The sequence below is a fragment of the Petaurus breviceps genome, unplaced genomic scaffold, assembly GCF_028583685.1.
Source record: "Petaurus breviceps papuanus isolate PSGF00001 unplaced genomic scaffold, PetGlider_PUasm1.0 90721, whole genome shotgun sequence".
NCBI classification, from domain to species: Eukaryota; Metazoa; Chordata; class Mammalia; order Diprotodontia; family Petauridae; genus Petaurus; species Petaurus breviceps.
Genome location: NW_027187322.1, coordinates 6,904,977 through 6,932,356, shown reverse-complemented (window position 1 = coordinate 6,932,356; position 27,380 = coordinate 6,904,977). Strand labels below are relative to the sequence as shown.

The following is a 27,380-nucleotide window of genomic DNA, read 5'->3' as shown; positions in this document are numbered from 1 at the left end:
CCCGGCTGACATGATCGCCCGTCCGCTCAGCCTCTCCCCGGGAATGCGCCCCCCCATGCACGGCCCCAGAGCTCGCTCCCTTCTCCCTTGAACTCCCATTGTGTCATGCTTGGCCCCGCCGCTCCCACCGGCCTCGGCTGTTCCGGGTTTCCCATGCTTCTCGGATTCTGCCATCTGCTGTGATCAGGGGGCTGTGGCGATGAACCTGCCAGGCGGTGCAGCGGCCGCGGCCGTGATGATGGTGGGCCATAATAACGGGCGCTATCCCCGGAATTCTCTCTACAGTGACTGCATTATCGAAGAGAAGACGGTGGTCCTGCAAAAGAAAGACAATGAAGGCTTTGGCTTCGTGCTGCGAGGGGCTAAAGGTAAGGCGGCCTGGGGGCCCGGGTCTATTCACGTGTGTGCATGCCTGCGGGAGAGAGGCTGTCCAGACCCCAATGTCGGCGCTTCCTCTAACACACTTGGCTGCCTGACAATTGCTCGGAGGCCGCCAGCACAAGTCCTAGGCATTCGGGGGCCTGACTGGGAATTCGTGCTCAGTGTTTTTCTCTGCACAATATGGCTTTGCATGGGGCTGCTGTCTTCCCTTCCTTCCTTTAAAGCTCTGCCTGTGGCTGAGGCCAGCCAGGCGGTTATCTTGTACGAGCATGGCAGCTGTTCCCCGTCTCATGGAGGCACCCAGCCTCAAGTTGAGGGACCCGGAAGGCTCCTGGCTGCCCACGGGCTGGGAATTAGAGCACAGGCAGCACTGAGGGGCTCGGAGGGGCATGCCCGGCAGCGAGACCTCCCAGGTAGAAGGGGCCCCTTCAGCTCAGCCGCCTCTGGTACGGAAGAGCTGCCTGCCCTGTGCGGGCAGCTGCCCATCAGCTCCCTTCCCAGCTTTCAGTCTCTGCTGAACTTGTGGACTTTCCTTGGAAAGCCCAGCATGGCAAAATGGATTCGACTTTATTCAAGGAAAGGCCACACGTGGGCTCTGCTTCTTAGTGGAAAGAGGGACAGGTGCAGAGCATGGAGGAATTATTACCACGGCATCAGGCCTGTCTGTCTCTGCCTTGGGTTCATTATGAACCTTCCTTCTGTTCCCACTCCCTGTCCAACTTTTTTTAGAGGTCAGTCCAGAAATGTGTGTTTGTGAGAAAGAGAGAGAGAGAGACAGAGAGACAGAGAGAGAGAGAGAGAGAGAGACAGAGAGACAGACAGAGAGACAGAGAGACAGAGAGAGACAGAGAGAGAGAGACAGAGACAGAGAGACAGAGACAGAGACAGAGAGACAGAGAGAGACAGAGAGAGAATGTGTGTGTGGTACTGTCCCCCTCCTATCTGTTGATACAGTTTATTCATCTGCCCACAGACCCATAATGCCCATGGAAGTCTCTCTCTCAAGCCCTAGAGTCAACGTGCAGTTGGGGGAAGGGGGTCCCCATAGATACGCCTCTGCTTCCTTGACAACAGGGTCTGGAGTTCTTTGAGGCCTCCCCACTCCCTGAGTTAGAAGCCAAAAAGTCTTGAGCTCCCTTGAGAGTGGCTGCATAAACAGCCCCAATCCAGAGCCCTGATGAGGCCAGAACCATTTTGCCCTTGGCATGGGGGAGGAAGCCAGCCCCTGGGCTCCCCATCCATGTAGCTGGTGTGGTGCTCTGCTGGTCCTACATGCCAGAGGAGGAACTCTTCCCTTTTTAGAACAGAAATTGTTTAGTCACGGATGCTTCCAGAGAGAATGACGGGCATGTGGATGTGTAGTACAAGGGCCCATCACTCACTGTTTCCAACAGATGGCTGTGGGAGAGGCAGAGGGACTATAGAGGCCTCCTTCATCTGTTGGCCTGAGAGTTCAAAGCCTGACCTCATTCTTGGCATGGGACTGGGAGGGGAACTAGGCCTTCCTATGCCCAATGAGAAGCCATTAGGGACCCCTTCTCACACAGTGCTTCAAGGCCATGCAGAGGATTGGGCCCAAATGAAATATGTTCCCAAGTTTGACTAAGGCATGTATTCTTTGTCCCTCAAGCTGATACGCCAATTGAAGAGTTTACCCCAACGCCAGCATTCCCTGCCCTGCAGTATCTGGAGTCGGTGGATGAAGGAGGAGTAGCATGGCAGGCAGGCTTGAGAACTGGCGACTTCCTCATCGAGGTAGGACACAGGCATGTTCTATGTTCTTCTGGAGGGCGCCATGGCTCTCATCATGGGGGGAGGGGAGGCCCTTTGGTGACCTGAGTCCAAATGTGCCATCCGTGGCATATCCAGAGCCGTGGCTAACAGGTCCAACTTTGGTTTTCTTGGTCATAGGTGATTCTCATGCATTTGTGTGGTTCGGTTTTGCTTTTTGGTCATGATCACTAGAAGAATGGAAAGTGGCCTTCTGCTTGGTGACAATGGTGGATCTCAGGGTCCTCAGTGTGTTGGACAGATGCAGTACTATTCCAGAAAGATTGCTGTAGCAGCTTTTGTGAGGGTTATGGGGTATGTTCTCAGCCCCCTTGGGCTAGAGTGACTTTGGTTATCCGAGATAAGGCCATGCTCTTCCTTGAATTTCTAAGAAGCCAGTCACATGGTTTTTGTTGGTGTCTGGTGAAATGACACTTGAGAGAAAGAGGTTTCTTTGACAAAGTTGAGTAATGTTGGCCCTATTGGGGTGGGAGGAAGGGAAAAGTGGCAGGGCAAAGAAGGCATCAGATTCAATGAGTGAAAAGGGGCACTATAAAATGCAAAATGTTATCAAGGCCTTTTCTGGGGAGATGCCAATGCTGGTATGGAGAACAACAGAGCCACAGGGCAGACAGGTTAGATACCCACCCCAGCACCCATGGGAAGTCAAAGGGGAATATGAAGTCCCTTTACTCATGGCAGCACATGGGTTGGTCCAAAAGTGGCTGCAAATCTCAAGCTAATCCTTAAGAATGAATGAATGTGCCTCTATTTCTTCTGTTGGTTTCACCTCCTAAAGTTGCGTTTGATCCCTTTTCTTTGGGATTGAAATGAGTTTCACTAAGCTAACAACTGCACTGAAGGGAGCATGGCACTAACTTGGATGCTTCTGCTTCAGGTGAGCTCACTCTTCCCCCATGCACCCCTGAGGAAGAGAACCTGAAAATGTGAGACATGAGCAGAGGGAAGGCCGCCCAGGCTCTGACAAGCGGAAGCTTATCTGCCAGGTTGTGAGCACCCAGACTGTCTGCCCTAATGTGGCACCACCATTATTTCTGACTTCGTAGGCTGTGTGCCCTCATTTTGTCCTATGTTTTCAGGTCAGGGTTTGAGTATTGGTGAGAACCTTTAACCCCAATGTGATGCTGGACTGGGAACTGGCATGGTGGTGGGAGTCAAGTTGGACTCATGGGGAGGCCACGGGGATCCCCATGTTACTGTTGTCCATTTGGGGAGATCACCTTTCCTTTGCAAATGTACAGAATCCATCTTGAATATAGGTTTCACTTAATTATTGAAAGTTATATTTCCATAATTCATTGACAACCAAAAGCCTGGGCTGGAAGCATGAGCCAGTTGGGACTCTTGTCCAGCCTTCAGTGTTGGAAGTTTAACCAGAGTAGAGAAAGCTCTGATTTGCTGCTGTTGCTTCATGTTTTAAATAGATTTTTAATCCGCATAGAAATGCAGTGAAATGGAGTTGAATCATTTTCTGTAGGATGCAGGAGTGATGTCAGCCCCGCTTCCTGGAATGTGTGTGTGTGTGTGTGTGTGTGTGTGTGTGTATGCTTTCGAACTGAGTGTGTGCATGAGCACACACACACACATGTACAAACTGACCTATGGAGGTAGTCACTGAGCAGAGTGCCTTTCCATGCATGTGAGAATTCATGAATAAGGGCTACTGGGGACAGGAGGGTGACCACTCTGTTCAACTCTAGGGACTGGTTTATAGAAAAGTCCATGGGAGAAATGTAGAGCTGGCAGAGGTCTGCACATGCCATTTAGAGGAAGTATTTGTTGGGGAATCTCAAAAGTGAGGCATGTTGTGGTATGGCACCATCCTCTGCACATGGAAAGAAAGCTATATCTAATCTATACTTGGAAAACCATTGAGTATGGTATGACATTGAGCTGTACATCTAGAATACACTTAGGTGTTGTTTTTAACCTTGGTCAAAGAGCCATAGGCTCATTTTGTTTTGTTTTTTTTCTAGAAAGCTACTCAATAAAATAATTCCAAGAATAGTTGGGCCTTATCTGAATAGGGGAGTCCTTGCCTAAGTAATTTTTCCAAGAGGCCAACTCTGGACTCTCCAGTGATGGACTTCATGTAATGCCCAGGCCTGTACCTGTGCGAAAAGTATGAGATGTACATAGAGGCCATTGGGCTACAGGTGATTGTAATTCATTCCAGTGACTAGTTAATTTATCAGGTAGCATATGTTAAACACAGAAAGGGCTTCTTGGTGTACAGTGAGACATTGTACTGTATAGTCAGGGGGGTGGGGAAGCACAACTCTGCAGATCCTGTCCCTGAGAAACCATTGTCTGCAGCCGAGTACCTAGTGGATGATTTCTTCTTGACCCACTTTGCCCAGTGAGATTCCAAAATCTGTCTTTACCTCTGGATGTTCTGGCTGGACTGGACTGCCTTTGGAATTTGAAGCAGGGGGGAAGGGTAAGAGAATAGGGAGAAAGACTTTTTCCTGTAAATAATTGCAGTGCAATGGGGAATAGTTAAAGCTGATGAATGCTATTGTTGCTGGACCCTCTTTGACAGAGGGTGATAGCCAGAGATCCCCAGGGCCTTTCCTATGCCATTTTGTGGAAGGGTCTCACTTATTTATGTCCATAGGCTCTCCTATTTTGCTTCCCCCACTAGGGTTGTTTCTGGCCTCACTGTTTAGAAGGGAAGGATGGAAACTCCTCTGTTACTCTCTGATCAAAAAAGTCAAAGGTTAATGAAAGCTTGATTATGATAAAACCTCCCCCAATAATCATGGTTTCATCCAACCAATTCTTGTACATCAGCCCTAGGGGCCACCCCAGGAAGCAGAAGGAGGGAATTTAGGGCAAATACAAAAGATGTCTCTTTCTATGGAGGATTGTTGCCCTGAGAGTCGGTTACCCCTAAAAATACATCATTTCGTGAACTGTTGGGGTGAATTCATGGGTGATTGGTCTGGAGAGGGTTTCAAAAAGAAAGATAGACGTGCTTAGAGAATATCCTGAACACCACCCCCTACCCCGAAGCATTTCCCAGCAAGCCCTGGGCTAGAGGAACCCTTGTTTCTAACCCAGTTTGGCCTTCTGTGCATTTGATGTTCTCAAGTTAGTATCCTAGCACAATGGAACATGGTGATTTTTAAAGTTTGTATTGTAGAGCTCTCCTCAGTAGCCAACCCTGAAATCTGACTTACAATAAGACCTGGACTTTTTTCACAGGCTCCCATTTTGAAATCACAGATTTGGCCCTCATGCTGTTTCTGTCCAACTGCGAACTCTCTTTTATCTGCAGAATGCCTACCTAGAAAGGAAGGGTCTTTAATATTCAGAGGAGGCGGGATGTAACTTTGTTTTGGTGGCTCGCTCCTTAATTATTTTCATGTCCTTGTCTTCAGGGAAGCTACTGGAGGGCCCTGGTGACTTTTGTTTTTTGTTTTCTTGATACTCAAGTGGTTCATCCACTTTGTGCATTAATTCCTCTAAGTGTGTTTTCCCTGCAATTACCCTCTGAGATAGTCGCTACTGGATGGGCAGGAAAAGGCAGAATTGACTCTTTATTTCTTTGGATTAAATGTTTGTTCAAAAGAGAGTCTGGTCCCCTAAAAAAAAAGGAATTTCACCATCAAAGACCAAAGTTTTTTTTTTCTTTTTTAGCAAAACCTTTTGAAATCTGACTTCTTGCTATTTTCCTAAGAGACTAAATATCTTATAAACAGTTCTCCAGCTGTGCCTTGTGAATAGAATGATTGAGATTTGATCTCTACCTCCATGTGAACATTCACTATTTTCTGCTCCAATTATTGACAGGTTGGTCATCTCCATTTGGGGGAAGAGGGGCATCTCCAACTTCCTTAGAAGGTTATGTGATGTGGTGAAAAGTTTAGTGGCTTTGGACTGGTAGATTCAAAAGTCAACCTGTGGGGCCCTGGACAAACCCCTTTCACCTCTCAGCAACTCTGTCCTCCACTCGGAAATGAGGACTTGTACTGGATGGTTTCTGTGATCCTTTCTGTGCTTGCCACCTCTGTTTCTGTGACTCTGTGAGACTGGATTTCTGTGTGATATAAAGAAAAGGAATTGGAGCCCAGGCTGGCAGCAAGAACTATGTGAGGATACTTCTACTCACAGTGGCTCTATGAGCTCACAGATGTGAGTATTCACTCCATCAATCCATGAATACTTACCAGCACATGAAAATGTAAGTAATTGGCATGGATGTGGAGAGGCCAAGCTGTGATAGTGAGGAAAAGCCACTGAATGTAGAGACACAGGACCTGAGCTCAAGTTGACTCTATTCCTTAGTACTTGTGTGGCCTTGGGCAAGTCAAATCATTCTCTTTTCCTCAGTTTCCTTCTCCATAAAATAAAGCACTGGACTTAATGACCCTTAAGTGCCTTCCTATCTAAACCAGCCTAAGCAAGACCCCTCAGATGTTCCAAGGTAATAGTGGCCCTTTGAATAACGAATTTCTGGTGCTTACTTGTCTGATTGTTATGTGGTTTCTTAATCACACAAGCTAATAATTCAGCAGTTGCTTGGCTATGATCCTCAAACTACAGATACTCACATTACACGTGTATTGTGAAGACAGTGAAGCTTGAATAATTATAAAGTTTGAAAAGAACTGAAAAATCATCTTATCCAACCCACTATACATTAGAAGGATTCCTTTTTTAATTTATTTTTTTTTCAATTAACAAGCATTCATTTTCTTCCTCTCCCTCTTTCCCATTAGAAAAAAAAATTGAGAAAAAACCTACAAGGATCCCTTTTGTAACATCTCTGGCCACCTGAGCAACTCAACTTTGCTTGAATACTTCCAGGAATGTGGAACTCACTACCTCAAAAGGAACCCATTCCATTATTGCACAGTTCTTTTCACATACTCATCCTCATTCTGTCTCCTAGGATGACACAGAATTCTAATTTTAAATGATCAAAGATAACTTTTCTACCCCCTCCAGTCTTCTTTTATCACCCCTGCTCTTTCAACCATTCCTTATATGACATAGTTTTGAGACCATCCATAAAACTGGGATCCCTCCTCAGGATGCCCTCCAGACAGTGGGTTCCCTCCCCTTCGAAGTCTTTGAGCAGTGGCTGGATGACCACTTGGAAGGTTTGTTGTAATGGGGATTCCTTTCATGTGTCACTCAGACTAGAAAGTTACTGAGGTCCCTTCAAACTTTGAAATTCCATGTCTTTTTGGTCAGTGTATTTCTTGAAAGGTCATAATTGCAACAGAATACAATAGTTCAGAAGTTCCCTGACCTGGGCGGGAGCATCAGGACTCTCACCAATCAGCTGAGGCCTCTCTTGTACCTCTCTCCATTCTGTCTGAGATTGAACTCACTGACTTTGGCAACAACCCCAGCATAGTCCTTCATGTGGAGCTTCCTAACAGTTAGCCCCCCTCACCTGTACTCCTTTTTTTACTGGACTTCGGGTAACCCATGCTGGATTGATGCAGATTATTCTCCAATATCCCAATTTCACAAATTCTGCTCAGCCCGTTCCATTTCATTTTGTCAGTTCTCTCCCTGTGCTTCAGCCTGCCAAGCTCTCTGAATCCTCATTCCCTTGTCCAACTTGTTCTTGATATCCTGCCTGGTTTTTTATCATGTGAAACATTGAATGGTGTGTTTTCTGCCTTACTATTAATAAAAATAACTGACATTTCTATTGTGCTTTAAGGTTGGCAGAGCAGCTTACCTTCTTTCACTGGATCCTCCCAACCACCCTGGGAGGTAGTTATCCCAATTTGGGGGATGAGGAAACAAGATCCAAGAAGTCAAGTGGCTTGTCTACAGTCACAAACCTAGTAAGTGTCTGAGGCAGGATTAAAATCCATTTATTCCTCACTGGAAGTCCAACAGTAATCTGTGACACCATGCTATTAATATGTCAGGACCAAGGACAGGTCCCAGTAACTTCACCATCAGAGATGTGCCTCCCGGTAGACATTATCTTATTAATCAACACTAGTGGGCTCTGGCTGTTCAGCTACAACCCCTCCCTTCTTCATTTATGCCTTCTCCATTTAGCCTTCTCTGACCCCCTTTCCCAAAACTGATCCTTTTGACCTCTTATACTTTTTTGTTCTTCATCTTCTAATTGATACTATTCTTATTTTTTGTCCTCTACTAGACTGTATGCCCCTTGGAGAGTGGGTCTTATCTATTTTCGTTTCTACCCCAAACCCAAGACTTTGCCTGCTGTAAGTGCCCCACCAACAGTTCTTGAATTGAACTAAATGACCTATGTTTCCCTATATCATCTGGGAGAATATTAATATTAAGCTGAATGATCAGGTAGCATTTGCATAGCACTTTAAGTTTGCAAAATATTTTACATAGCTTAGGCCATCCAGTTGACTATTTGTGACTACTTGCTATTATTCTTCCTGTTTTGCATATGTGGAAACTGAGGCTTAGAGAGTGAAGTGATTTGCCCAGGGTCACATATCTAGTCAGTGTTTTGAAATGCTTGAGCCTAAGGCTCCCTCAATCCCAAGTCTAACGCTGTAGCCACTGCCCCAGCGGTTTTTAAAATCATCAGGGATTTTCGTCATATCCCTTGCTGAAATTGAGCTATTCTGTCTATATCATTCCCTTGATCTGTCAATCAAGTCACTCTATTAAGAATCTTAATTTAGTTTCTTGATTAAATATTTTTTTTAATTATCTTGATTAAAGACCTAAAAAACTCCGTTAATGTCAGGAGGAGGAAAAACAATTAGTAAATTTTAACTTAGCGTCCTGTTTACACTTTTTCTGTCAAAGCTAATTTTGTATTTTAAGTGCAATGCTCCTAGGGAAGTACCTGCCTCCAGACTATCCAAATCTTGATTCCACATCCGAAGCCTAGGCTGAGGAAACATGTTCACTTGCTGGTACCTGTAATGGAGCGTGAGTCCTTCCTGCAAATGACAAATGAATTCCTTCAACAAATATGTTTTTATAATAGACTGTGTGCAAGGACTTGTGCCTGATGTCACGGATGATAGAAAAATGGAGAAGACACTGTCTCTTTCTTGAAGATTATAGTCTAGTAGGGCAGATAAGACACGGGAGCAAATTCCTCAAGCAATAATAATAAAGGAATCCTATTTCAATAGTATTTTGTATGGTTTAAAAGTAATATCCTCTAAGTGCACTGAACCATAAGACAGAAACAAAGTGCTCTGAAGGGGAGAGGTCTGTTCCATCAGACAAGATGAACCTGCAGGAGATGGAGTCAAGCTGGACATGGAATGATATTGATAGAAGTATACAGAGAACCCCACCCCCCAGGCAGGAATTTACTCATTGTTCTCCCTTTCCATTAGCCTTAGCTAACTATAATCTTAATGATATAAAAATGTTAACCATATTAGAAATATTAGCCATCGATAACTGCAACACACAAAAACACACATCGTTGAATATGATTATTAATTTGAGAATGGTGCCTTCAGGACCCGATTCCCTTAAATTGTCCTTCTGTTTTCATTGAAGTGATCACCTCCTCAGAGCTGCCAGAGAGAACTGGCTAAGGAGGGGCTTAGGGAGGAGCTGGAGTAGCAGGAAGCAGAAGCTTGGGCACTCCAAATCACTGCCCTGCTGCTTCCTGGACAGCAGGCAGCCATTCAGGAGCATCATATCCAAACTCCCCACCCCAGACTGATACCTGGAGAAGGTAACTAGCCAGGCCTCACTGACTCCCTTCGCCTGGTCTGGATACGGAAACATGCACCACGTCTACCTTGTTCTTGGTATCCTCCCTCTCTTCTTGGCCTCATCTGGGTCGATCTTCCCATGTATGGATGATCAGCCTACATATACAGGCCACAGCCTGTTTGGGTTTTCTTGTTGTTGTTTTGTGTTTTGTTTTAGCCAGTAGAAAATTTGTGCGGAGTCGGGGGAAGTTCAGTCTCATTGCAATTTTCTCCATTTTTGATAATCTCCAAATGAGGTCCTGAGATTATGGGTGCCAAGATGTCAAGACTTGAGGCCAGGTCTTATCAATGTCCCCTTACCACATTTGCAGGGATCTCTGCACATCTCACTGATCTGAAGGCTGGAGGTTTTGCTGCATCCGATCTGCTAAGTGCTTCCTCAGCCTTCCAGTAGCTGGACACTTGCCACCTGAATGTTGTCTAAGTCAGCTCACCAAAATCCATTGGGGTGGCAAGGGCTTCATGTCATTAGCCTCTGAGTTTGCTTTCTGATCTCATGCTTTATCCATTCGTTGTTTTTAGCAACAAAACTAAAAATAAATCAACAAGTAAATGCAGCATTATTTCATGGATTCATTCACACTGTGTCTGTTGACATACATGAGAAGCCTCAAGCACTGAGATTTGGATCTAGGTTTCCCCAAACTGGCCTTGATAGGGATTGAGAACCAATGGGCTGACCAGCTGCAGTCTCTGAGCTCTCCTCCCCTCCACTTCGGGGAACCTCCTACTTCCCACAAGGCACCACTTTTAGGCTACCTTTCTTCTCCTCATTTGGGAGCACTCTCTCCCTCTTTGTAATGGTTTTGTATTTACTTAATTGTGTTGTAATTATTTTCTTGTCCTGGGACCAGAGAAAGTAATGTAAACTCCCTGAGGGTCACAACCAGTTCCTTTTTGTCTCTATCCCCAGCACTTGTCCCAGAGCTTTGAACACAGTAATAAATGCTCAGTGTGGGATGAACCCAAGAGGCCCCAGGGAGGGAGCAGAAAGCCAGCCTGAGGCCCCTCCTAGTTTGTTTCCTCCTCTACTGCCCTTTCTCCTTTCCATTGATGGCAATAAAACCATCTGAGCAGACTCTTCCTTTTCTAAGATTAGGCTTGGTGGTGAAGTGGCTTCCTTAGGAGATAGGAGACAAATACCAGTGTTTTGTCCAGAAATCAAAGGGTTCTTTTGTTAATCATTTCTGCAAACTTGGAATCTCATTTATTCATTTTGTATTTGAATAGTCTGAAACAATGATGACTCAAATTTGATCCAAGAGGGTTAGAAAAAAAAACTCTGTGAGTGTGTGTGAGTGTGTGTGTGAGTGTGTGTGAGAGTATGTGTGAGTGTGTGTGAGTGTGTGTGAGAGAGTCTGTGTGTGACAGTGTGTGTGAGTGTGTGTAAGAGTGTATGTGTGAGTGTGTGAGTGTATGTTAGTGTGAGTGTGTGTGAGTGTATGTTCATGTGAGTGTGTGTGTGAGAGTGTGTGTGTGAGTGTGTGTGTGAGTGTATGTTCATGTGAGGGCATGTGTGAGTGTGTGTGAGTGTGTGTGTGAGTATATGTTCATGTGAGTGTATGTGTATAACTATGTTCCAGTAATCATTAGGAACCACCTGTTAGGATTATTTGAAGACAGTTGGCTGTGAGTTAGCAGCTCAATGGCAGAGCCACATGCAGTGTGGTTATGATAGGCCCCTCTCACCACTGCCATCACCATGAAACATCTCTTGGCCTGGATCCCTACACAGCCTGATGGCCTGGACTCTTCTTACACTGATGAGCTTTGTGGAAGAGACGTGAGGAGGGCAGATGAGATAGTCCCAAGCCCACCCCCCTCTTCCAGCTCTCACTTTCTGGGCTCTGAATAATGGCTGAACACATAAGCCTTCAGGGATTTTTGCTTCCTCGGTAGACAGTCATCAATAATTCAGTCAACCTACCATTCAGTCCAAAAGCATGGATTATCTTGAAACAGATTAGATATGGAGCCTGGCAAAACTGATGATCAGAGAGTTATGTGATATAACCCAGTGTCAAGTAACTATTTAGCATATTTGCTTAATGAGAAGAAAAGGGGAGAAATGAACTGAGGCATCGTGGGCCTGGGGGAGTGACCTCTAGACAGCTGATGAGTCTCTGTTGGCAGAATGTTGAGCTTGAGTAGGATCTGCATCCGGTTTAGAACTTTAGAGAGTGGTGATTCAGGCTGACTCTACTCTCTAGTCAAGACCTCCAGAAGTAACAGAGACCGATGGGAATGGAACTAAAAATAGGGATCATGGCTCACTGATAGAGAATAAGACCATTAATGTTGACTTGGAACCACTTCAGTTTTATACATGAGGAACCTGAGGCCTAGAGAGGGGGAAGTGACCTGACCAGTGCCACACAGCCATCAACCGGCAGAGCCAGGAGGCCAACTCAGGTCCTTTGACCTCTGACCTCAGGTCCAGGGCTCTTTCCATGTTCGTTGCTCATTCATTCATCCACTACTTCTAAAACTGAATTTCTTCTCTGGATGCAGATGGTGCCAGGTGCTAGAGGAGATGAAGAATGAACTCAAGTGCTTCCTGCCCTCAGTGAGCTTCCAATCCAATATTGTCAGAAATTATCTGGGACATCCAGTCTGGCATAGTAGAGCATATGAGTTTGGAGTCACAGGTCCTGGGTTTGAATTCTGATATTATGATTTTGGTCAAATCCCTTTGACATTTTTGCTCCTCATTTTCTTCCTTGGTGCAATAGGAAGATTGAGCTAGAAGAATTAAAAAGTCCCTTCCAGCTCTAACATTTTGTGAGTCTCAGCTGAGCCCAGATTATAAATAGAGCTCAGCTCAGATGGGGGAGCCCATGGTTTGGGTGTTTTGTTTTTTAATAACTGGGGAATCTTGGGAGGACTGAGCAAGAGAGTGACCTGATGAAACAGTCAGGTGGGATAGTTTGGGCAAAGAGAGACCAGACATAAGAGACCTCAATACGTCTAGGTCCTAATGCCTTCCTCTCTCAGACTTCAACTCTTCCAGTTGTGTCTGACTCTTTATGACCCCATTTGGGGCTTTCTTGGTAGAGATACTAAAGTGTTTTGCCATTTCCTTCTCCATCTCATTTTACAGATAAGGAAACTGAGGCAAACAGGATTAAGTGACTTGCCCAGGGTCACACAACTAGTGTCTGAGGCTGAATTTGAATTAATGAAGATGTTTTCCTTACTCCAAGCCTAGCACTCTATGCACTATGGTGCCTCTTAGCTGCCCTTTCAGATTATCCTCTACCTACTCTGTATGTACTTGTGTTTACCAACTGTCTCCCCCATTACAGTGTGAGCTCCTTGAGGGCAGGAGCTTCCAGCTCTGAATCCTGTGAGGCAAAGAAACCCAAAGTAATAAGTTTCCTCATGCTCAAAGCAGCGCACTTCTTTGGTAGCTCTGAAACCAGTCCCTCTGTGGCCCAGAAGCTCCAGCCTTGGGCATTGCTGAGACACCAGGGATCTTTGCCTTAGCATGTTTCTATCTCTGTTGACAGCTTCTCTTGGTTAGGAGTTCTCTGAGACAGTGGTCAAGTTGTCAGAAAAGGGGAAGAAATGTGTGGTGTCCAAGGCAATGTCTCTTCATTGATTGAGTTTGTGAGCTCAGGGAAATTAGGTTGTGTGGGAGCCGGAAGTGGGTCCAACTAAATGGTGGAAGTGGAAAGTAAATGTTCAGAGGAGTAAGAGGTGATGCTTGGGGCTTTCTGTCTGTTGTTAACCAGCTTTGGATCCCACCTTCTTGCCCCTGCTGCATGACATCATCCGACCCCCAAACCTCTTCATTCATGGAGTCTCTGAAGTTTGGCTCTCCATGAGTCAGAGACATGAGCCTCTCCTTTGAGGGGAGGCAATGGGGATGCAATGGGAAGAGTCCCATATGGGTCTGAGTCTCTGACCTCCAACCCCCATCTGCTGCTTATTTCTTTGTGACCCTGGGCAAGTGATTTGTCCTCTCTGTGCTTCAGTTTCCCCTTCTGTAAAATAAGAGTTTGGAGCTAGCTTCAACAACAAGCATTGATTAAATAACTGCTGAAGTAAAGGCCCTGTGTTGGTATGAGGAGAACACAGAAAAACAAAATAGTCCCTGCACTTAGAAAGTTTCCATTTTGACCTCCAACCCAAATGTAGGATCTGTGGGTGAAAGCAGGGTTTTAGCAAGACTTATCCATCTGCAGTCTGGGTAGATTCAGGGAAGGAGAGAGACTCCAGAATGGCTGCCCAGCAGAAGACAGACTTTCCCAGTCCTCCCTGTCAAGTCTGGACTAAAGATGACTTAGTCTTGTGTGAATTTATTAGCCGGAAATGGAAGGAGAAAGCCCAAGACAGACTCCTAGAAAAGGAACTGTGGCATTTCACCAAAGACAAGATCTAAGGGAAGAAAGTGGGCGAAGAGATAGCTAGCTGACTGTCCAGGAAATGTACCAGCCAAAGGCAAGGGCCTGGATCAACACAAGAAAGACTTGGGAGGCCAAGGGAAGGTGCCCTTAGCTTCAAAGGGTCTTCAAGTATTTGAGTCAGGAAGAGAGATAAGAAACAGAGGAATGGATAGTGATGGGAAAGAGGTCCTGGAGAAGACAGTCACCAGTGAGAAGCATCCAGGAGAATGCAAATGGAAGAGGACGAAGAACTGTTCTTCCTCCACACCCTCCCCTGGATGGAAGGGGAGATGCTATATCTGGGGATGCGCCTCAAAGTAGATTCTCATTATCCGAGGAGATGAGACCATCTGAACAATGGAAGGGAAGAAGTGATCAGAAATGCTTGGGTGACCAGGACAAGTGTCTGTAAGAGCTAAGGAGGTTTGCTAGAGAAGCATAGAGGAGACTGAAGTTATCTGACCTGAAATATTGAAAACTTGCACAGACTCGGGCTCAGTGAACAAATAGCCCTGCCAAGTACCTGCTTTAACCTCCAAGTGCCCCCTAGACAACTCTATTCAGAATTCCAAGCTTAAGATAAGGCACAGAGTGTGTCAGTAAGAGAAGTTTCTTAGACAAATGCAAGGGCAGGCCTAGACCAGAGGAGTCTCCATGAGGCCACCTGGACCAAATTAAAATATCATTAGTCAATATTTAACAAAATAAATAAAAAGACAGTAGAACATGGATAATGTTAATATGTGGTTTTCTAAGTTCTGCAGTCAGAAGGATCCTTATGTACACTTTAGTGGTCCCTGTTTCTATTGGAATTTTATAACCCAGGCCTAAATAGATGGCGATGAGGATGATGATGGTGATGGCAGTGCTGGGATTCCAACTGAGGTCTCAAGACTCCAAAGTCACCCCCCTTTGGGCCACAGCAGGCTTCCTTTCTGGATAAAAGTCCATTGACTCAGAAGAAGGGAAGCCCTTCTGGGTAAGGATTGTTTTTACTGTGTATCCTCAGATCCTAGCACTGACATGGAGAAGTAAGCTGAGTGGAATTGAGTTGAGCTCATGACCATCTCTTCCTTGTTATTTGTATAGGAAGGAGAGAGATGGTATGAGGAGCAAAGCCCAGCTGGAGGAAAAGCTGGTTTTGGAACTGAAAGATATGAAGCCCAGAACTATATGCCCAGCTAGACATAGATAGAGCATATGTAGTTCATGAGCTCAGATGACCATCTAAAGCCCTGGGTCCTTCCAACTGCCTTTTTGTCCCCATCCAAGCTAACTCAGGAGCAAAGTCATTTTCTGTTGTCTTTTCTGGGGAGCAAAATGGGGAGGGTTCCCATCTAAGCATGATGTGGAGGCATATAACAGACTATGAAGGGGAAAATCCCCAGGAACTCATCAGGCTGTTGTGGGATAGGTATAGCAAAGCCCTCAGCTCCAGAGCAGCCTGCCAAGGAGTCCACCCAGGGTCTCTTCAGGACCAAAGGAACACCCTGCACAGGATGGGTGAGATGTTACCTCATGTCACCAAAGTCTTTATCTCAGAGGAAGAAAGTAAAAGGCACTTATTTATTAAGCACCTACCGTGTGCCAGAGCCTGTCCTAAGTGTTTTACAAATACTACCTCATTTGATCCTCACAACAAGCCTGAGACGTAGGTGCTAATATTATCTCCATTTTATAGATAAGGAAACAGAGGCAAACAGGTGAACAGGTGTGCCCGAGGTCACCCAGCTAGTTTCCAGCACCTAGCAGGTGAAGTCCTGGAGGTGGGTTGTTTCCTGGCAGCTCTAGTGCTCTTGGATGGGGTTTGCTTCAAGGCAGAGATTGACATTTGAAATTCAAGCTGGTCCTCATTTGGGAATGGCCAACACTTCGAGGTAGATTACCTAGTGCGTACAACTTGTTTCAGAGCACTTGCCAGGGTATCCTGCTCCTTCTGAGTCACTGCTCGGTACTATTTGTGACAAAGGTTTTCAGATAAAGGTCCACCTCCAAGAGGAATTGCTTTGTAGAAAGCTGGGATGCACAGAGAAACATGATGTATAGAGGACTGACCTGCATCAAGAAACCCTGGCTTCTGCCCCATCTTGAAGATCCTGGGTATCAGTTTCAGTTCCATAAGCCCCCGCCAGAGTCTCCAAGATGCAGAGAAGATTCCAACCTGTGTCAGTAGAAGAAGGTTCTTCACTTGAGTATTCCCTCTGCCAAAGAATCCCATGTCTGGTTCCCATAGCTCTCCCAACACTAGCACTGAACCTCCAAGGTTGCATCAGGACCCAAACATGCATCATGAAAAGATGTGACCATTTCTGCCTGTAAGACCCTTCATAGCAGAGGGAGCATCCATGTATACTGTCCTGAAAGTATAGAGATAGTATAGATCCCATATTGTCCAAAGCAATGAAAGTATTTTGCTCTTTCATCTCCCTTGTCTTTATAACTAGAAATAGAAATAAAGCTCTCAGGCCAAGTAAGAGTGCGGACACCCCCCATTCTCCAGGGGGCATTGCTAAGGCACTGGTCCCAGCATCTGTTGCCACCCTGGTTTCAAATTTCAATAAACAAAATGATCTATTTGCATTGAGTCCTTTAACCCCAGCCCCAACTCAGGCTGAGAGAATGCTTCCTGCTCTCATGAGAGCTTTGCTCCACAGGGGGGGGGGGTCTGATCCCCACTGGGGCTGGGATGATTCAGCACAGCCACCATCAGCCACCCCATCTGCTGCCATCCAACAGGCTAGTGGTACCCTTCACAGGATAGTTTGGACAGGAGCAGCTCTGGGAGGCATCTTGAAACTAGATTATCAAATCTCAGCCAAGGTCCTTGTTTTACAAAAGAGGAAACTTAACCCAGAGCGGGAAAGGGGCCAGCCTGAGATGACCCAGTGAATGGGGAGCAGCCCAACTAAGCCCCAGGGTCTTTGGTTTGCCAGCAAATGCAGAGCTCCTTCGAAGGACCTTGAACAGTTCCTGGTGCTGTCCAAGGTTCTATCCTTTGGCCGCCTTGTCAAGGCCAGTCAGCATTTATCAGTCAGAAGGTGTCTAAGGAATTGTTTCTAGGCTCTAGATATCTGTATCAGCTTTGGTTTATTTTTCCCTACCATAGGCGGCACTATTCGATCTGCTCCAAGCTCCTACATATATTTGCAGAGATTTTGAGAAAGACTTAGTTGGGGGAGATAAGCAAGTAGATATATGTCCTGCCTTTTTCCTGAGAAGGAAGAATCGCCCATTATATTCAGTCGTTAAACAGATCCCTTTCATCCAAGAGAATGTAAGTTCTGGGAAGGTAGGATCTGGATCATTTGTCTTTGTCTCCTTTGTAAGTCCCTGTCATACAGTAGGTACACAATAAGTGCTCAAATGAATGACTAGGTAAATGGAAGAATATGTAAGGGAATGTGCATGTACTTAGCACCTACCATGTGCAAAGCACTATGCTAAGCATTTTATAAATATTATCTTATTTAATTTTCACAGCAACCCTACTAGGTAAGTTCTCTTATTATCATCTCCATTTTATAGTTGAGGAAACTGAGTCAGAGAAAGATCAAAGACTTTCCTATGGTGATACAGCTGGTGTGTGTGTGTGTGTGTATGAGAGAGAGAGACAGAGACAGAGAGAGACAGAGAGAGAGAGACAGAGAGAGACAGAGAGAGAGACAGACAGAGAGAGACAAAGAGAGAGAGACAGAGAGAGACAGAGACAGAGACAGAGAGAGAGAGAGAGAGAGAGAGGAGACTGAGTTAGTTACGACCAGCCAGTTGGTAAGTCTCTCCAACTTTGTAGGACTTCCCTAGGACTATGAAGGTTCTGCAACGTCTGAGGCCCCTCCACACCAGTGAGGCATCAGAAGTAAAGCCCCTAGGCTCTCAGAAGCCTGGGTTGGCCTGCAGATTCTCCTGACATAGAAGAACTGCAAGTAATGAGCTGAGTATCTGTCACCTTTGGGGTTCATGTTGCCAAGTGCATAAGTGAAAGCTTAATAAATGGTCAGTGACTGAGGGTGCATTTAGTTGGTTTCCAGGTGAGAAACTGCTTCTGCCACAACCCACAATAGCCCCCATCTGGTACAGGGTTTACCCATCTCCATGGCTGGTGGTACCACCCATGCCAAGGGCATCCTAGATCCTTGGAATGTTCAAATAAATGCCTTCTGTCTGTGAAGCACCCGGAAACACTTCACTGGAGAGTTTGTTTGTTTTGACAGTGTACAAGTTTTATTGAAGTCAAGAGTTATTTATGAAAAACCTACTGTATGCCAGGCACTATAGATACAAAGAAAGGAGACTCCTTCTAATGAGGGAGAAAGGATGAAAACAACTGTGTACAAACACACTGTAGACAGCATAAATTGGAGGCAGTTCTCTAGGAAAACTTAAAGTCCTCATGAAATGTATTGATTAGCTATTGTCCTTTATACTGATCATTAAGCCCTTGTAAAGCCTGTTTTTCCCTCTATTTCCTGTGGGTGATGTGATTTAAAGGCTTGAATTTGAGTCTTGGAGTTGGGAAGACCCAGGCTTCCATTCTATACCTGGCCATTCCTAGTTGGGTGACCTTGAGCTGGTCACTAATCCTTTCTGTGTCTCTTGTAACTCCATAGGCTTCATGTACCCAGGCCCTGGAGAGGGAGGGAGTGCAAGCCTCATTAACTGAAGTTGTTTCCACAGTAGGATCCCCAGCCACAGTTCTGCCCTTTTGTGGATTAGTGTCATTTCGAACCGCCCCCCCCCCACTGGCTTCTCTGCTCTCGCTGGATGTGCGGCCATGCTCCAAGGGGCACTCTGCTTCTGAAATCAGTTTGCCAGTAGTCAAATGGCAGTGGATGTGGAGGCCGCTTCTAAAAGAATCTATAGAAAGTGGTCCTTTGCACCGGGCACTCGCTAAACTGCTGAGAGTGGGACGTTTGGCTTCGCTAGCTGAGAGGGCTTTTCCCAGTGTTTGCTGTGAGTTCCTTAGAGGCTGAGCCTTCACCTCATCACCTCCAGACCCTGTCTCCTCCCTTCCCCCGCCCCTCCCCATTCTTGCCTTATTTTCTGTGCCTTTGCCCATACTCTCTCTGTTCTACACTAACTGGTTTAATCTAGTCAACCTTTCATCTCCTGTGTGTGTATGCCTTTGTACGGTGGTCTCCCCTGTCTGGAATGTCATTCTTCCTCGCCTGGGCCTCTTAAAACCTCTCACTTGTTTTGGGGCTCCCCTCAAATGCCAGCTTCCATGCAAGGACCTACCTGATCCAGCGCCCACCCACCCACACCACCAACACTGGCCTCTTGAAATGACTGTACTTGCATTTTCTTTTCTCTGGACATGTGCACGGAGGCCTCAGAAAAAGAAGGGAAGAGGGAAAGAGGTTCTTTCTATAGATGTTAAAGCAAGAACCTGGGATGATAAGAATAATTCCCAGCCCCAAAGCTCTTGAAGAATTATGGAGAACTCTTCTCCTAACTCTGGGAGGTAGGAAGCAGATATGTTATTATTCCCATTTTGCAGGAAAAGAAAGTGAAGCTCAAAAAAGTTAAATCAGTTGTGGCAGCAGGAATTATCCAAGCTGGAATCCAGATCTTCCACTTGGCCCCAGGATGCACTGAGTCAACATGGTGGAGGCAAGTTGAAGCAAGACCTAAGGGAAGGCTGCCTGGGGAGGTGGGACAGGGCGGCTCCCTCAATGGGGGCCTTCAAGCAGAGGCCACAGCTCAGAGCAGACAGCCTCGAAGATTAACCCAACAACTCTGATTAAAGGGACTGTGTGGAGTCAGGAAGCCCACCTCCCAATCCTCTTGCTCAGACTACAAGGCCATGGAGAGACTTCAGAGGATGAAGCAGAAGGATGTGGCCAGGGTATCTAGGGGAAAAAAAAATGGGAAAAGAACCTAATGAGTCCCTTGTTCCAGGAGTCTCCAAAGACACTTTGGCTTCTGTCCTGACCTTCCAGGAGTAAGAAAGTTGGATTCCTATACTCAGGTGTCTCAGGGAAGGGAGGGGATGGGCCACTTCCCCAAGCCCAGGGCCAGCAGCCCTGGGAGGGAGAGACACCCCCTGGGCCCCGCTGAATGGCCGAGCACACATTATGGCTGTGGGCCTCCCCATCCATCCCCCTCTATGCCAAGCCTTTCCTTACCAGCTTGCTTCCAGCATGTCTCTGGCAGCATAATGAACATATGCCTCCCATCTTTATAATAAATCATCCATCCTGTGTGCAGCTGTCATGTGGTTATTAATGTGGGAAGGACAGAGATTGGGGGGAACAATGGAGAGAAGTGCTGTTTTCACAGATGGCATCGAAGGCCATCCATCTTCCCCAATGAGCCGGCTGGCCCTTTGTTTCCTAAGCTCCCTGAAGAAGGGTTGGCTCTGCAAGTGGAGAAGCTTGGCTTCTCATGGAAACACCCCAGAAAAGATCCCTGACCAAGATTCAGCACCTCTGAGGAACAGAGAGGGGCTCACACAGTATCTTTTCCCTTTCCCTTGTTCACACAAGTATCAGGCACCGGTGGGGGCTCCCCCACAGTCAGCAAGCTCCTCTGGTTTCTGCCGTCAGCATGACAGGCCATGGTGGATTTGGAGTCAGAGGAGGGGCTGCAAATCCCCCGTTGTCCTACTGCCTTCATGACCTCACTGACCCTCAGTTTCCCACTCAGTTAAATGAGGGAGCTGGGCCAGAATGACCTGGGAGCTCCTTCCAAGCTGTAGGTAGAGGATCCTGGGAAGCAGGAATTGCTCTTGTCTCCCTGCCATCTGTCTTTCCTGTGGCTCCTTTGGATGTGCACAGTGGGGCTTTTCCCTGCCTCCATGCTCCATGAAATGGGACTCATCTGGAAAGCTAGCATTACCCCCCACCCTGACTTGTCCTGAAGATTGAATGAGCCCATGTATGAGAGGGCTGTGTGAAGCCCAAGCTGGCTGTGCCACCTGATGGAGAGAAAGGCCATCCAGGGCAGCTCTTGTCTTCCTGGCCCAGAGGCCATATCTATCCCCTGCTCCTCACTAGAGAGATTCAGGAAGCATGGGGCCCACGGGGAGGGTGAGGACTGGATGGGGAAGGTCACTGCTGTCCAGAGAGACGAGGTTTGATGACTGTGATCAGACAAGGGCTTCTCTGTAGGTCCATTTCACAGAGCCAAAGGACCATAGGCTTTAGACCTGGCAGGGATCCTAGAGGTTGGGTGCTCCAAGCCATTCATCTTCCAGATGGTGACGCTGAAGGCCAAACAGGGCCAAGCATTTTCCAAGTTCTCAGAGGTGGCAAGTAGAAGAAGCAGTCCTTGGGTCTCCGAATTCAGCAATCTTCTATTCTGTCATCTGGAGCCACTAGAGAAGAAAGACAGGCTAGATACATGGGTGCCCAAGTGGGCAACCTTCAGTCTACAAAGCAGTCTTCAAGTCAAGCGACTTCAAGTGACCCTGGAAGGGCCCCTTCCAGGAAAGCTCCCCAGAAATGTCGATTCTTCAGCAGGGAGAAGGGCAGGATTCCATGGCAATGGTGCAGCCACTCACTGCCCAGGCTCATCAGAGGTCTGAGGCATTATGAACGGAGAGCAGACCCTGGAAAAAGGAACTTGCCATGGGTGGGCCTCTCACTTGTCAGTGCCTGCCTGGGACATGAGGGCTGGGCCCATGTTCTCTGACTGCTCTGCCCATGTCCCCATCCTGGGCATGCCACCTTCATCCTTCCCACTTGCCTTTGGGAATGCTTGGCTCAAGCCCTTCCTGGAGCTGGGCAAGGGAATGATGGGCAGGGAGACTTAGGCTATGACTCAGCTGCTCAGCCACCTTCCCGCCTTCCCGTCTGCCCCGCAGCTGAGTCATGTTCCCCACACTTCCCCCTGCCAGGAAGGTGGGGACTCAGCCCCTCCCCTGTGAAGGTGGGCCTACGCACCTGGTGGAATTCCAGGGTCTGGGCCAACCTCTTAATTTGGGAAAATACTCTGTTTAGTCTTAGGTCATTTTCCCCAGGTAATTTCAGTGTGCTTTCTGAAGGCAAAGAATCCATTTTAGATGAAGTAATATTACATTTTCAAAGGCTTCATATTCCTATCCCTGAATACGCGGAAGTTATTCGATTCATGTAACTTTAGAGAGGCAACGCGTCCTTCTTGCCCATCTGAAAAATGAGTCCACTACTTCTGTGGCCTTGCTTACTGCCTGTGGAAACTGAGGCATGCGGCCACAGTGGAAGCTATGAGGCCAGGACTGGTCCTACCGTGTTTCCCCGATAATAAGACACTGTCTTATTTTTTTTTTTTTAAAGAAAAACACCAGAGGGCTTATTTTCAGGGGAGGGCTTATGTTGTCCTGCCTCAGCTCTCCTCCGTGGCACTGCTCTCAATGGCGCCAGCAAGCAAATCACTAGGGAAGAACAGGATGACACGCTCACTGCTGCAGCTCTGATTGGATGCAGCTCGGAGCGCGGCGTGCGTTTCACCCGGGGAGCGTGTAGTGCAGGGGATCACCTTCACTACAGTAGCAATCTCAATAGGGCTTATTTTTGGGGGAGGGCTTATTTTAGAGGAATCTTAAACAGTAAGGGGAGGGCTTATTTTCAGGATAGGTCTTATTATCGGGGAAACCCGGTAGTCCCCTTCTCCCTTCGTAACCCTGGCAGCTGTCAGTGCCTGGCTCACTGACAAGCACTGGGGGGACAACTGAATCAAATCCCTCTCTCTGGGAACTTCTGCCAAGTGAAGGTGTGGAAGGGGCAGCTCGAAGGCCTCCTTAGACCTGGCGGAGCTGGTGGGGCCTTCCTCCCTGGACACTGCAGTGCCCTCCCAGCTGGTCTCCCGCCTTCACGGCCTCCCCATTCAGTCCTCTTCCTCTTGGCAGCCAAAGTGGTCACCCTAAGATGCTCTTCCATCTGTCCTGCATCCATGTAGTGTCTCCCCATTTGAATGTAAGTTTGTTGAGGGCAGGGGCTGTTTTCCTTTTTCCTTTGTGTCCCCAGTGCCTAGCCCAGTGTCATTTAGTCAATTTTTACTGCTTGATTGTTTGCCTAAAGAGGGTCTGAGGCTGTCGTCACTCACTGGGCTCTGATTCACGTTGCTGGGCCTAAAGGAAGAGATCACTCTGAGAATAAATAAAGTGCATTTCAGAAAAGCCAGTGGGAGAGATCTGGCTGGCTTCCATCGTCATCCTGCTGCCAGCCAGTCACCAAGCACCTCTGAACACTGACCACGTGCGGCCAAGTTCTGGGGACACAAAGAAAGGTTAAAAAGCATCATGTCTACCCTCAAGGAGCTTGCAATCTAGTGGCAAAGACAGCCTGCAAACCATTCTGCACAAAAGAAGCATAGACAGGGTGGATTGGAGTGATCGCCCAAGGAAGACGCTAGCAGGAAGAATTGGGAAAAGGCTTCTTGAGGACGGTGGGATTTCGCTGGGACTTGAAAACCAGGTGGGAGGGCAGGAGATGGCTTGAGGCTAGAGAGAAGGCTGGACCTAGGGTCCAGACAGTCAGTGAGAACCCCTGAGTGAGGCAGTGGAGTGTCCCAAGGGAGGGCCAGGAAGGAGGAGGGGCTCCACTCACTTGCAGAGGGCTCAGGGGTAAGAATTCTAGGGGTAGCACTGTCTAAAGAGAAGTCATGGACGATGCCCATGATGCATCAGGGAAGGGTCTTTGCAGAGCTGCTGCCTGGAAAATCCTCATGCAGACCTTTTGGTTTATTCCCCAATCCCCGGCTGTGACCCAGGTGAGTGTGACCAGCCTGAGGTCCATCAGAAGCCTTTGGGTGGGGGTTGTGATTAGGAAGCCAGAGACCTTTGGTGCCCCCGAGTAACTAATAGGCTGGGTTTAGGCTTTGCATTTACTCCCCCCAAGCTCTTTCCACTGAAAGCTGGCCTTTGAAAATAGCCATTAGAATGTTAGGGGCCATCTGGTCATTGTAGAAATGCAGACAGAGGCAAACAGAAGTTGCCACCTATAGCTAGGTGCCATAGTGGGTAGAACACCAGGCCTGGAGTCAGAAAGATGAGAGTTCAAACCTGGTCTCAGACACTTACTAGCTGTGTGACCCTGGGCAAGTCACTGTTCCCTGTTTGCCTCTGTTTCCTCATCTGTAAAATGAGCTGGAGAAAGAAATGGCAAACCACTTTAGCATCTTTGCCCAGAAAACCCCCAATGGGATCATGGAGAGTCAGACATGACCGAACAACAATGTCAGGGGAAGGGTCCTTGTCTTTTTAATCGATATCCAGCTCTCTGACTACTGTCCCAGGAGAGAGAGGAGTTATATTCAATCAGGTTCCCTGTCTCTTCCTGCTGTGGCCCTGGGCTCTTCAGGCTGGCAGGGGGATGGGATTCAGCAGCCACAAGCTCAAGGACTTGTAGCATTGACCTGGAGGATGAGGAGGGCAGGATCCATTTACTTCCTTTTGTCCTGGAGGGGCTGTAGCCTCAGAACCTTCCATTCTCCTCCCTACATGCTATGGGGTTGAAAAAAAGTTTGTATTTAAATGACCTGTCCTTCGGTCATCTGGAAATAAGGCTGGTATTTTTGTTGTCTGAGGTCTCTGGGGAAAGGATTGGAGAGGGGTCAGAGTTCTCTTAGAAGCTGGTGGGACCAAGTTTTTCTGTCCATGGGATAGGTCAGCTTGGCGTTATCCAAACTGGAGGGCTGGTCTTTAAGGCATGGTCCCGTCAGACTGAGCAGCTGACCTCTGGACACTGTCCAAGAATAGCATCTCTGGGCCCCGTATGTTGGTGTCTGTCCGGTTCCTCTGGTGTGCCTGCTAAATGCCTCCCTTAGCCCACTATCCACCAAGAACTCCATCTCTGTCTTTGACATCTGGAGGTTTTTCAATGCTCTTATTAAGGACTTAGATTCAAATAAGCTAGAAAATAAAAGCCACAGTGCTGGGTGGGCATGTCCAACTAAGAAAAGATAGCATCAAGCCAAACAGCTGGGGATGAGTGTCTGAAAGGTAATTTCCCCCTCTCCTCAATTCCACCTTCTGACTCCCCCTTCCTTTAAGTCCCACCTAAAATCCCCTTTTACAGGCAGCCTTTCCCAACCCCACTTAGCTACAGTGCCTTCCCTCTGGAAACTATTTCTTATTTATCTTGTACATAGCCGGCTTTGTATATGTGTGTTTGGGTTATCGTCTCCTTCGTTAGATGGCAAGTTCCTAGATGGTGAGAACTGTGCTTTGCCTTTTTGTGTTCCCAGCATTTTGTACATAGTAGGACTTAAATGTTGGCTGATTGACTGAAATACCTTAAAGTCAGGGAACACAGCTGTAAATGTGTGGAGATTTCTGGTGGCTTTGGTTAGGGAAAAGAGATCTCTTTTCTGAGTTCATATGGTAGAGACTGGCTGCCAAAATTTCTCTACCCTGATGCAGAAATTATAGAAATGAGAAAAAACTAGCTTTTATTATTATGTTTAAACATAGGTTCATATCGCAGATAAAAATAAATAAATCTAAATGAAGATTATGTTTCAAACAGGGCCTGTTAGAGACAAAATTATGCGAGAGCGACAGAAATAATTCTTTTACATATTTCAATCTTGTACATTTCTCTTAGGCCACAAAAGTTAATAAAAAGACAGATTCATAATCCCATACTTCTTTGAATAAACTTAGTTATACAGAGTCATAAGCTCATATATAAGTAAATCTAGTTAAACTTTATAGGTAAACTAAGGGTACAGATTAAACTAAATTTAGAGGGTTTACAATAGGCTGATTGAGGGGGGAGATTTACATGTTACTCGACTGCCAAGGATAATTGAGATTCTTTCTCTGGTTTCTTATCTAAGCAATGCTTAAAACCTTAAGTAAAATTTCACATACCATGGGACAGGTTTTGTTCAAGAGAGGTTAATATTAACAGAAGACAGGCTTTCAGTTAACCAAAAGCTGCAGAAAGAATAGTCCTGTGACACATATAATAACAAGTAAGGCAAGGAAATAAAAATTTTTAAAGTCCCATTACAGGTTCTCTCTGAAAGGGTCCTAGATTAACAGAAAGAGATGAAACTGTGACAGCTGGATGTCTTGGTGAACTGAGCACCAAGGGATTGGTACATGAATGAACGAACAAGGGATTGAATGAATGAATAATACCTTTATTAAAATGCCTGCTCTAGGCCTGGCACTGTGCCAAAGGGTCAGCATTTGCCTCTGGCACTGTCTTTCTTCAGTGCCTCAGCCTTTCCCCAACTGTTCTGAGTTGCTCCTTTTTCCTCCTCAGCAAGGTTCCCATACCTCCACATTCCTCCCCCTTCCCTATCCCTGCATTCGCTCAATTAAAATCTACTTTTCTGAAACCTAAATGGATTTCTTCAAATGAGTTCACTCTAGGAACCTTCTCCCAAGGTGTTTGGGCTCCCTAACAAGGTTCAAAACCTGAAGTTAAAGGAAGCTGAGGAGAAAGTACTGGGCATGGAGCTTTCCTGAACAGTCCGTGAGATCTTGCCTCCTGCCTGGTGAACCTACCTCACTCTCAATGTCCTTGTCCAGTCAGTCCCACTCTTCATGATCCCATTGGGGGTTTTCTTGGCAAAGATACTGGGGTATTTTTTCCATTTCCTTCTCCAGCTCATTTTACAGATGAGGAAACTGAGGCAATTAGGGTGAAGTGACTTACCCAGGGCTACATGGTAAGTATCTGAGGCCAAATTTGAACTCAGGTATTTCTGACTCTAGGCCAGGTGTTCTATCCACTTTGCCACCTGGCTGCCCTCCCCTCAATATCCTAAAAGGTTATAAAATGAATCTGGAAAGAGATGCTTCCCAGGGGACCCTCAGTCCCTTGGAAAGCTCCGTTCTGTTTAATAAGGCAGACCTTCCAAAAATGCACGTAGGTATACCTGTATTTACATCATAGGTTTTATCCAAAAATGTGATTCCTTCATCCTGATCCCCCACCTTACCTCCCACACACGGGAATTATTAGGGTTCTCTCCCTCTTGAAATTACTTGGTGTAACTTCCTGTTTATTTAATAGTTTCCATATTGTCTTCCTTCCCCATGCCCGTCTACAACTAGAATGCAGACTACTTAAGGGAAAGGATTTATTTTTTTCTTAGAACCAGCACAATATTTTTCATATTCCACTCCTACTCACACACACACACACACACACACACACACACACACACACACACACAC

At 46.6% G+C, this 27,380-nt stretch overlaps 1 protein-coding gene across 2 annotated transcripts in view; it reads left to right on the top strand.

Moving 5' to 3' along the window:
• The window catches only part of SHANK2 (SH3 and multiple ankyrin repeat domains 2), a 698,541-nt gene that overhangs the window by 456,405 nt on the left and 214,756 nt on the right, over window positions 1–27,380 (top strand). For both annotated transcript variants that reach the window (XM_069066555.1, XM_069066556.1), the window contains 2 exons: window positions 286–368; window positions 2,012–2,136. In XM_069066555.1, the coding sequence (XP_068922656.1) occupies window positions 286–368; window positions 2,012–2,136 (208 nt within the window). The remainder of the gene's footprint in view (window positions 1–285; window positions 369–2,011; window positions 2,137–27,380) is intronic.